General features: G+C 31.9%; 1 protein-coding gene across 1 annotated transcript; it reads left to right on the top strand.

The window, feature by feature from the left end:
• LOC133184871 (uncharacterized) lies at positions 1-11,903 on the top strand. The gene is made up of 5 exons (XM_061319946.1): positions 1-151; positions 546-650; positions 4,528-4,558; positions 9,349-9,500; positions 10,727-11,903. The coding sequence occupies exons 1-5, from the start codon at positions 1-3 to the stop codon at positions 11,860-11,862; spliced, it is 1,575 nt and encodes a 524-aa protein (XP_061175930.1). The 3' UTR covers positions 11,863-11,903.
• Positions 11,904-12,432: the final 529 nt, after the last annotated feature.

Below are 12,432 nucleotides of genomic sequence, written 5' to 3'. Positions count from 1 at the left end.
ATGTTGAATACAAGCTTAGGTCAGTGTCCATATGCAGATTGGGAAAAATCGGCAAGATCTTCTTGCATTCCTTTGGAAAGATTTCATTGTTTGAAAGATGAGTTTGAACGAAATGGATGGATTTGCATCGACCCAATATGGATCGAAAGTGGTAAGGTACATTTAATATGCATAGGCTCTCCCACCTTAAATCGAAAAGAAAAAAATGCACTATAAGTCAACAAATTCTACCAAATTGGTACATGTATTAAGTGCTCCTCATGTCGTACCTATACTATTGATTCTCTTCAAGGTAAGGAGTACAACGTAACATTTTAAATTCATATTGAGTGCATGAGTTTGGTCTATTTAACCATGCCGGAAGTAATCATTTTTTGCATGACATACTTAAATAATAACTAGTTTTAATCTAAGAATATAAATTTTACAAATCATATCATATTTTTCAAGCGTAGTTTCAAACTTTAGGCACTTGCATACGTGATCAAGGTAATGATCAAATGAATAAATTTTAAAAAAAATTGTACGAATATTATATACTGTAGGTAGATGTCCAGTTTTCAATTCTGGAGCAAAGAAGTTAGATTCTATTAGATGTAATGGAGACGACTGTCCACTAAAGAGCTACAGATCGAATGAAATTTACATTAGTGAGTATTACTGTAGAAAAAAAAAACTATTCAGAGAAATTATGTTTGGTTTTATGGGAATCGATATAGACATGACTGTGCATAGAAACAAGTTACTTACAAGATGTTTAGTAGAAATTGCAAATAATACATATTAAAACTGGCTTTTAAAATAAGGTGGTATCTTTAAACGAGCTTATGCGAAATATCCACTTAAACTTTATAATCTTTCGTGTTGAAACATAACTATGTATTTGCAAATCGTAAAAAAAGATGACAAGAGGTTAAAAATAGAAATGGCCGACGTCAATTAAAGAGAACAAAAAAATGATTGTTTTGCCTGAAGTAACATATTTTTGATAAGACCTAAGAGAAATTGATACTTTAAAATGAATAATAACAATAGATTTTCTTTTAGTTTGTCCAGCATAACAAATTAATGTCGATGCCGCTGAATTGTAAATGCGTAATTTTATCGTAATTTAAATAGTATCTGAATTTAATACGCCCTTTAATACCAACAAAGAAACTCCATTGACCTACACTGTCTCAGTGACAATGAGCTGAAAATCTTTGATGCTGTTAAATCTTTGGAAGGATAGTGTCTCCACCTGTATGTTTTGTCGACTCACTTGTTTTACAGTAGTAAAGTAGTACAGTTTTACAGATTGTACTGAAATTTGACTTTGAGGCGAAACCATTAAAAACTCAATTGTTCGAATATTTCTCTTTACCAATTCTATTTAGAAAATTCTTCTCTGCAATAAGTCAATCTCAAGATTTTTCAAGAAGATCTCTATAATATAATCATACACAAAAATACTCAATGGGAAATCATGTAGATTTGCATTTGTAGCGGTGTTTTTCTTTTCTTTTATTTTTTTACTCTGTGAACTTTACATCAATAGTGACCATGGTATTATAAGAATGAAAAGAAAAACGAAGATAACGAACAGTGATTGATCTAAAAAAAAATATATACAATACAAATGTGTGAATAGGACATAAAACACGGACCGACGGAAATTTCAGAGGTGGGATCAGGTGCCTGGAGGAGTAAGTATCCCCTGTTGAACGTACACACCTACTGCGAGCCTTATGTATTGAACAGGTAGACAAACAATTCCACAGTCAAATTTAATGTAAAGACAAACGTCTAACAATTGGTATGAAACACGTCAGCCAAAATACGACCCAATGATAGGTTATGTTTATTAACAAGGCCATTATAACGACTATAGAATTAACGCAGTGCTGACTTAAAACGAAGTTGTTGAAATACATGTCATTAGTCTGCCTCGATTTTAAGGAAGTTGACAATGGAGAAGCTGAGGTCAACCCGTTTGTCATAAATTTTAGTTGTAAGATGGCCCGTATTGTCTATAGTCAGTATCCAAATATGAAACAGATGTGGAAGACTCTGTGGTGTCTTTTATTTGGGATATATCAAGTCTACATATGAATGGAAGTAACTATTATTTATAGATAAAACGTCGTCGATATATCTAAATGTCGAGTTGAAGGCCACGGCAAGTGTTTTCTTAACATGTAGAAGTACTTAGAATAAGTAAATTCTGTTTCATAGGAATATAAAAATATGTCTGCTAATAAAGTAGTACAATTAGTGCCCATCGGAATTCCAACAGTTTGTTGAAAATATCATTGTTGGAAGATCTTAAAATTGTCTCCGAACACTGCGTAACTGTTGTCAATGAGGAACAGCAGCATCCTTTTGATATCAACTACAGAGAACTTATATGTAGAATCAGAGTGATTTTTACAAAATAATTTTGACCAATTACAAGATACGAAAAATTCCGAGTTCCATTTTTATTAAGAAGAAGTTGTCTGTGATATCAAAAAGCCTAGATTTTGTATGAACTGATAAGAAAGTCTGGTCTATAATGTTAATGCACTCATAGCTTGCCATCATTATTTCACTCTAAAAATCACACTCCGAAAGCTATGCTTCGATGCGTTTATTTTGACTCAGGTATAGATCAGCTACTTCATATGGTACAAATATTTGGGTTTTGTGCTATATTACTTTGAATCTTTAGTAATCTTTAAAACGATAAGAAGTCAAGTCAAAGCATATTCCTCTGATCCTTCGATGTATTTGGCTCCAGTCTTTGGCACCCCCTTTTTAGCTTTTGAAATATTTCGAATTTCCTATGTTTAGGCATGAGCATCACTGAAGAGACATAATTTGTCGAAATGCGCATCTGGTGCATCAAAATTGGCACTGTAAATGATTTACATTTTGACCCCTGGGTGGCGGACTGATAGTCCTCAAGGGTTTCTACAGCCCAGTAGCTAAGAACTCCGGTACTAGCTAGGAAATATGAATAAATATTTAATTGCTGTGGTAAAATTCAGAATTTTTTTTTTTAAATTAACGATTATCTCCCTCATGCATAGCCCTGATCCTTTGATGTATTTGGCTCCAGTCTTTGGCACCCTTTTTTTCAGCTCTTCAAAGTTTTTTTAATATTTATTTGTTGACATGCACATCTGGTGCATCAAAATTACATGATTAACGTACATATATATGACGTAACCGTGATTGATGTTGTAATGCTCAACTGAAAGTGTGAATGAAGATTTTGTTAAAATTTAGTTCCCCACTCTAACAGAGCTAAGTTGTTGAATCATCAGAAGTTAGGGATAAATTCAAGGGAAGTCTTATGCATAGTTGTTGATGGAAATAATATTTTCCTTTATTATGTTTACAGTGAATTGCATGTCAATCTTATTCATACCAGACACATTACTGTGTTAATACTTTTTTAACTTACAATAACTACAGCCTTATCTCTATATCTATATCTAACTTGATATATCTTGGTTTCATAATTTCAAAGAGTCTATAATTAAACACTATTTTTTTTTTAAAATTCCATTCCCATTCCAGTATGTACATCCTCGTTAATATACCTGTAATACTTGCCCTCTGAGGTAGAAATAATAAAAAAAAAGAATAGAGGTTACGCGTTATGTGATGCTATAAAAAATATAATCCCTGATTTAAATTGGATAATTATGGGAGCTTTATGGACCGGGGCACCCTAGGTCTGGGTGGGTCGGTGATTTGAGCTTTAGCAAACAAGCATAGGTTCATGGTTATAAATCCGGTCCAGCCATAAATGTTCGCATTTCCTGGTGTATTTGGTTTTTATGAGGCTATAGGCAATTTAGGAGGGGAAGAATATTGTGGTTTGGACTTTTTGGACTGTCATCGGCCTGGATAGCTGAATAGTGAGAACACTTGCACGACTGTACATTTCAGGTTCTATTCGGGTCCAGCCATTTATGTTCTCCTTTCCTGCATCACTGCTTGGTTATCATCGCCATTAAAAACTGGCAACTGTATCAAACTTTAACATTTAAGTCCACCACGTGTAACTTCAGTAAATAGGTGAAACGTACTGGAAGACCATTTTTAAACATAGTGAACAATTTAAATTTGGTTATACATCACTATATTTCTGAGGTAACGCTGCCAAGATTCACATTAATCAGCTTATTTTTCATGATTTCTGATGAAATATAAACTTAATGATTTCATAATCAACATCATAAGACAGACAAGAAAAAATACAAAGCTAGATATCTAGACAAGTTCAATGAGCACTTATTAGCTAGATAATGTTTAATTTGAGTAAATTTGAATTGAGGGGTACTCCTTCACTCGAGTATGAAATTACGCATTTGTATAATAAAGACAGAGTTCTTTAAAATAAAAGCGACATCCCAATATTTGAATATTTGCATAAGCGTATTAAATAACACATTTAACATTTACAGAGGCGTTTACTTTTTTTTTTTTACCGTTTAATGTCATATGTTATTTGATAAATAGAATGACTCATAATTTTGTTTTAATTCTTTATTTTAGAAAAGGCATGCCAGTGGCATTATCCTTCAAGGTAACCTTTATTTTCTTTCAAAATATTTATTTATATAAAGTTGACTTTCTGAGAGCAAGAACGCAAGGTTTCAAACCTTGCTGGTCCATAAATGAGTTTAAACAAAAAGCTCAAGACCCGTTAATATAACTTAGAGCCAAAATATTCAAAAGATAAAAGCAAAACTGCATTTCAAGTGCACTCATGCATTAACAACATAAATACATGTGGTTCAGTTTTTGTATTATCTTGTTTGTGGAAAACATTGGTTCAGATAAATGACTACTTTCGTGAATAAACACTGTCAATACATATTGGTTCTCATTGACAGGATAAACTGATATTCTTTCATCATCATTAAAGTGACACCATGACGCACAAAAGGGAAAATTGACAGATATAATTTTTTTGCATGACCAATTCAAATTTTGTTCAATTCTTGTAAGTATTAGGTTTCAGAAATTGGCAGGATTCTGAACATAAAAAAATCTACTTTTATGAAGAAAAAATAAAACAATTTTTGTCTGCCTCAACACGAAAAAAAAAAAAATTATTTTTCCACTTTTGTGTACGCGTGCGCAAAATAGTTGAAGAAATTACCGTGGTGTTAGTTCCATTAATATAGAAGTCGGATGACCGAGGATTTTTTATGCAATCTTAAAAAAAATTGGTCTGAACTTATTCCTCACTTTTGCTTGCTCAAATTCAATCTTGTTTAGCAGTTTTACGCTAAAAATTAAAAAAAAAAGCTGTGCGACTTTGAAATTGTTGACTTTGACGATAACAACCACGCGAATAATACAACCTTTGTTTTTCCGACAGTTACATTTTGCAGTATTTTCTTGCTTGACAGTCCAGTTGAGTTGTCAAAACTTCGCATTATTCATATTTCTCATATACATGTATCTTTTGCTTTATGATACAATTATCTTAAAAGAAACACATGACTTTGACTCATTATATATCTTCGATTTTTCATTTATCAAAGTTTGCAATATGAAAACTAGCTTTCAAAATTAGATAATTTACGATAACATATTTTTGTTTCAATCGAATGTTATTTAATGAAATCCAATGTATTTTTCCTTGTAAATTATAAGGTTTGCATCATTTTCAAATTTCAAATATATGTCACTGTGTTTAATTTGTAACGATATATTAGGAATTACTGATGGTTTGCATTTAAGTACATAGGATATTTTTACATCTAAATACCTAGGATATCAGACATTTTAATACCGAGGATATTACACTGAGGCCTGAAAGAAACGTCATATACAGTTATATACAAATATTTGAATAATTTCATCTATTATAATCGCAATTAACACAGATTGTAACAGTAAGAGATCATTTGATTTAAAAACAACGGGGATTTCATTGAAACATTGATTTTTATCTTAACTTTCAAAAAAAGTAATAGATATCTCTTAATAAATCTATTTCCCCTATTAAATTACAGCGAGTACGTCCACCACGCGCATGCGCAACGGCTGCAGCGCAAATTCTACGATGCATTGATTTCATGGTCTCTTGATTTTCGCGAAAGAAAGATTCTACCAGTCATTTTGAAAAAGAACGAATTTTCTCAGATGCTTAAGTCGAATGCCTTTACCCTGGTGCAGCGTAGTAATGCTTGGTTTTCCGGTCCAGGGACTGTCAGTCAAGCTAGTGAGATGTACACAAATGTAGAGGCTGATATATTGCATCTTCAACATTACATTTTATTACTTCATTATGAGAATTTCCTGCTAGGAGCACTTGGATTGTACAATTGCAGTCATTTTCAGGAAGCTTTGGCTTCACTAATTTTAAAGGAAAAGAAATGAGAACTATTTTTTGACATAATGTTATAATACTTATGATAAACGAAAACAAACTCTTTTATACCAAAATTATAGTCATTTCTTTAATTTTTTTGTTGATTGATTGATTGTTTGTTGTTTTACGTCCAATTCGAATTTTTTTTTACTCATATAGAGACCTCACCATATACCGGTGAAGGGCTTCAAATTTAGACCTATACTCGGCACTTAGGGCCATTTAGCAGTGAGGGTTCCTTATCGTGTCAAGCTACCGTGACACGGGACATCGGTTTTTAAGGACTCATTCGCAAATTTTATGGTCGATACTATGACTTTATTAGCAAATACAATTTATCGTTAAGTCGAATGTTGACTAACGTTTTTCATATAAATTGTTAGGCCATTATTTTCACACTAAATTGTCTACAGATTTTCCGTTTGCTCAATCATGTCAATGAGCAACAGCGCTTGTGACCAGTAGACAGGGGATGCTTAATCCTCCGTGGCATCTGATCCCGCCTCTAATGATTTTTTCTAGGTCCGTGTTTGCTCTTCTCCTTTGTAATGTTCCGATAGATATTTCAACTTGATTACTTGTTTTTGTCTTCAGATAAAATATTTTATAGACCAATTGAGTTTTAAGCACATATATAAGACATGCGGAAACTACATTTAGAATGTGTTTCATATGAAAATATATCTACATGCGAATTATCTGTTGTTATTGAAAAGAATTGATTATTTCACAGAAGAGTTCTGATATTTGGAACTCTATCTGTATAAAGAGTCAACTTTTTTTATGTACAATGAACGACAAAACTATACTTGGAGTGAAATATGAAGATAACAAACAGTTATCAAGCTCAAAAATCCAATAAAAAGTACAAATTATGAGCAGAAGAAAATAGGACGTCTGAAAACATGAGAGTTGGGATTCGGTGCTGTGGATGAGTGAACATTCCCTGTTGACTAGTCCCTTTCTCGTGATCGGGTATATAGGGAAATCCATAGTGAATACATTATGAAAGAGGCCTATTAAGGCGAAATATCTCTGTGCTCCAAATTTCACCATTTTCTTTTTCTTTTTTTAATTTCCAAAATTGGTTTTCATCAACAACAATAGAATTAGATTCAATTGGAAAATAGTTTGAAGTAGGAAGCGTTGCTTACTTTTTCAGAAATGAATATTATGTCTAATCATAATACGAAGAAAATTTGATATGGTGAATAGAAATATCAATAATTTTTTTTTTTATCTCACCCTAAAATTAAGAATATGAGGTACATATGAAAATAATATTTACTATAATCACACCTATCTAATTCCCATTAGAAAACATAACGAAGCGTTGCTTTTTAAATCACATTGTTTTTGTGCTTGTAAAATAAAAATGCATCCAACTATGAGAGTTTTCTTTCCATTTACAGGAGTTATCATTTTAGTGAAAAAAATTTAATTAATTGATTGTAAAAAAGTCTGATTAGCCTGCAACTGAAATTTCTGTAACAATTAAAAGAATTTTATGCTAAGAGATAGAAATAGCTCAATTTTAACAGTTTAAGGGAACTGAGTATAAATGTTCTAGGTAAACTATTACAAGTAATTAATAAAAATATAAGCAATAAAAAGTAGAAATCAATATTTGTAACTTAACTCGGATTTGAATGAGTTGACTATATAATGGTCCTCATTATTAAACTCTGGTAAGACAATTCATTGGATTTCTTGGAATAATTTCCTTGGAAAGTTATTTCTCTTATCAGAGGGATATTACACCTTAAGCTGTATGAAAGAGAATTCTGGCTTAAAACGATATTTAAGAAACCCTTTTATACTAATCATATTTGTAAGCAGTGTGCCTCTTTTAAGAAATTGTCCGAACATATAAGAGGGATATTACACCTTAAGCTGTTTGAAAGAGAATTCTGGCTTAAAACGATATTTAAGAAACCCTTGTATACTAAACATATTTGTAAGCAGTGTGCCTCTTTTAAAAAAAGGTCGTAGTTCGATTTATATGACGTCATTGATATATCAAAAGATCGAAATCTTTTCATATAGAAGTTTGAATAAATCCTGCTTTTATAAGAATAATAAAATAAAAAGAGGTCGCTAATAATAGGGCACAGTTCGTACCAATGGGAATTCCAACATATTGTTGAAAATCCGGTCTGCATGTAGTCAAAGGTAAAAAATTATGACGTCATAGACTGACTTAATTTTTTTTTGCATTTTTTATAGCTCTAAACTATTTGATATACTTTAGTCATTTTCACTCATATTTGCCCAAGTTAAACTTGTTCCATTTCAATCATTTCAATCATTCTTTTGATTTATTGACAAATTTGAATCATTCATTTTCTTTAAAGAGGTCCTAAAGTGTAGAATATATACAATTCCTGAGCTATGTATCTTTAATTTTTATATCACAGTGTTGTCAAATACACTGGTATCAAGACATTTTCATGCATTTTAGTAATAAAGATGTTACTTTCAAAAAAGCATCTCACACATTTGTTATATATCAAATGATATTTTTCAAATCATGCACATTCTGAATTCATTGTTTTCTTATAGGAAAAAAAGTCATATTTTAAACTTTGTAGCAAAAAATGTGTGGATGAATTTTTTTTTCATTTTATGCAAAAAAAGAATTTGATATGAACGTTTAAAAACAAATTAAAATGAGAAAAAATTTGGTCTACCTGTTTTGTACTATTCTTATAATACTTATTGTACACGAAATTTTAGCATATACAATATCTACCTTAATCAAGCAAATATCCACGCCTGTAAGGCAATAAATATATAAAACACTATACATGTAAGATAAATTATTTAATGACAACATACAAAATCTCTTTGTGAGCCAAGTGATGGAGAACATGTTTGAAATAAAGAAACTGGTTTGAGATTAAGGAATAAGGAGTATATATAACATATGCTGTTTGTCTTCTCGATAAAGGGAACAAATGATGATAGAATATGTGTCCTTGTGTTTGTAGTGGAAAGAAGAATGAAACAGAAAAGTCCAGTAGTCCTGGTACTGATGTTGGCGAAGCCTCGCACCTTGGACTTTATATAGCTATTGGTGTTGCCATTCCATTGATTCTTGTTCTTGTAGCAGGCATTGTGTTCTTAATCAAAAGAAATAAACGTAAGTACATTACACGTGTTAAAACATATTTTCAGCTGTTACAAACGAACAAACGAAAAAGAATTATACGTATTATTAGCAACCAACCTTTAATTTGTAAACTATAAGAATTTCATTCTGATATTTCACCTATTTCTTCTCTTCACTTCTTAATTATTTGAGTGTGTAGCCACAGGTACTTGTGGACAGAAAAAATAACGTTTTACTAAATAATCATACCCGCTGTATTATAAAATACCGCGGGTATGATTTTTTTAGTAAAACGTTAATTCTGCGTTATCTTTTGGATTTATTTTATGGAATACATTGTAAATGTGCACTAGAAGAATAATTTATGAAAAAAATACATAAAAATATTTTTTCACCTGTGGGGTATATTCGTTGTGGTGGTGGTGGTGGTGGTGGTGGGGGGGGGGGTTCCTGTCCACAAGTACCTGTGAATTCAGTAAAGATTATTTAGACCCACAACAGTTAAATATGACATACAAGGAGTTGATCCTTACGTCCCACTGTGGGACGAGGAGACATGTCAACTGGATACCACTTATACCGAGGTCCTATGAAGAATGTGTTTACACGAAGAATACTCCTCACTGGTCCAATATTTTTAAAATAAAATATTTTTAACTTTAAGTTCTGCAGTAAGCTTTTAGCCGTGTGAAATTCCGTTGTGCGTAAAGCCAGAAAAGGAGTCATCGTTACTACTGACAATGCTGCGTCCGCTCGATATGCTTTCATGTCAATACGCCAACATAACACCCAACTTAAAAATTACTATGGTATTATTATGGTATAATTTGACTTTTAGTAAAAGTACAACGTAAATTTAAACGTCCAAGTTGTATTAGTTATGAGATTGACACTTGACAGGGTGAAAAATGTTCGTTTAAATTATTGATTAATTTCTACAAGGTTTTATACACATAGTTAAAATTATTGCTTTGTCAGAAGGCTGAAAAGGTATATAGCGTGACAAAGATCATCAGCATCTTATAAAATGATTGAAAACATAGATCTGAAATATAAAAGCTACGCTTTCGAATAAAGTTGAGTTGTTAGCCTTTTAATAATTATGTATCCTAGCATTTCTTTTTCTGACAAGCATAAAACTTTGGATATTATGCTGGTAATCTTTTAATATATGACATCAAAATGAATTTGGGATTTGAATTGAAAATATACATATGATTCTTTAAAACAATTGTGATAGGAAATCTGACTTTCAGAATCAACAAATAAGCAAGATGATGAAGAAAGTGGCGCCATCCTCCCTCTGATGGGTACTCCAGTTGACACAATCCCTGCAGCACTTAATTGTCTTGATACCAATCGTTTTGTTGTGTTAAAAGGAATCTCAGGATCTGGAAAAACATATGTAGCCAAAAATATAGCAGAGAGTATTGAAGGAAAGAACAGACTTCAAACAAAATGGGTCAATGATACTGATGAAATTAAACACTTAAGCTTTAAAAGCAAAAAAATGATGCTGATTTTAGACGATATTTTTTATGAATTGCAGCCAAAAGCAGAAGTCAATACAACAATATCTATAGTAAATGATCTCATTTCAACAGTCAGAAATTCGAAAGATCTTTATGTCATTGTCACGGTACCATCATACGTATTGAATAAACACTCTGAAAGTTTAAATGAAGATGATTTTTTAAATTCAATAGTTGATTTAGATACCTTAAGCAAGGCGGAAAGAGAAGACATTTTAAATCACCATTTGAAAAAAAATTGTATTAAAGACGAAGAAAATGCCTTAAGTGGAGAGTTGTACATGAGAAATAGAGTCAAATCAACTATAGTGGATACTGCAAAGTGTGATCTAATCGGATATCCATCTTGTATTGCATGGATTTGTAAAGCTCGAAAACAATTTGATCTGAACCTAGCAAACACATTTCTTTCATGTCCAATAACGAGAATCAAAAGTGAAATACATCGTCTACGTGATTCTGACAAATTACAAGAAAGGAAAATGTTCTTCTCACTGGCTGTGATGGCCCTTTGTGGTGGAACTTTGAATGTCGAAAATATAGATGAAAGAATGATCCAGTGTCTTGCAACTATTTTATTCCCTAAAGATGAGGTAACAGAGTTTTATTTAAAGAAAGACGACCATAGTCTCTCATCATTGGAAACCAAATACATCAGAAAAGAAGCTGATGGAAACTATAGATTTCAACTTAATATTGTGAGAAAATTGGTATTTGTAATAGTCTTCGAAAATAATACAGAAACCATCACAGAATTTAAAGAGTACGTAAGTGAAAACTTGTGGAAAAGATTAACGGTTCAAAGAGAGAAATTTCCAAAAGATCTAAGCCAACACTCGACGTTTTTCGTTAAGGTGTGATTGAGGAACTATTTGGAAAAAAAATCTTTCGTATCTTATTTTTGTGCCTGAAATTAAAAAAACAAACAAATAAATTGAATTTAACAGGGTATATCCCTGAAACGCAAAACAATAATACAAATTATACTTCGTTGAATGTTCAATTAACCTATTGTTTTAAAACAATAATCATGTCTGTAAAGTCGCATACTTAGTGATAGCAATTACAAGAAATCAAGAGGCTTTATGAGCCTTGACCTGAGTATAATAAGTTTCTCAATTAATGGCTACTTGGCCCAACACCAAAATGCAACGCTGAGCTCATGTCACAAATATTTACAGTTTGATATGGATTCGCTAATTATTATCAGTCATTCTACTTGTCTCCAACGAGATCAGAAGAAGCGAAGCTATGGAAAAGTACACTATACAGAAAATTTCAGAAGTTCAGAAGATATGTAAAAGTACTCTGTACAGATAATTTTAATATACATGTTTAATTATATACTAGCTTCATGTCGGTGTCTGCCTCTTGAAGCAAAGGGCTTACTAGTCATTACAACCAGGAAAACTATCTGCCCGCTGGATCTT

Source organism: Saccostrea echinata, unplaced genomic scaffold (assembly GCF_033153115.1).
Source record: "Saccostrea echinata isolate AGI-Se365-2 ecotype Australia unplaced genomic scaffold, CSIRO_AGI_Sech_v1 ptg000011l, whole genome shotgun sequence".
Classification (NCBI taxonomy): domain Eukaryota; kingdom Metazoa; phylum Mollusca; class Bivalvia; order Ostreida; family Ostreidae; genus Saccostrea; species Saccostrea echinata.
Note: the sequence above shows the minus strand (reverse complement) of the source record. Positions and strands in the feature narration are given on the sequence as shown.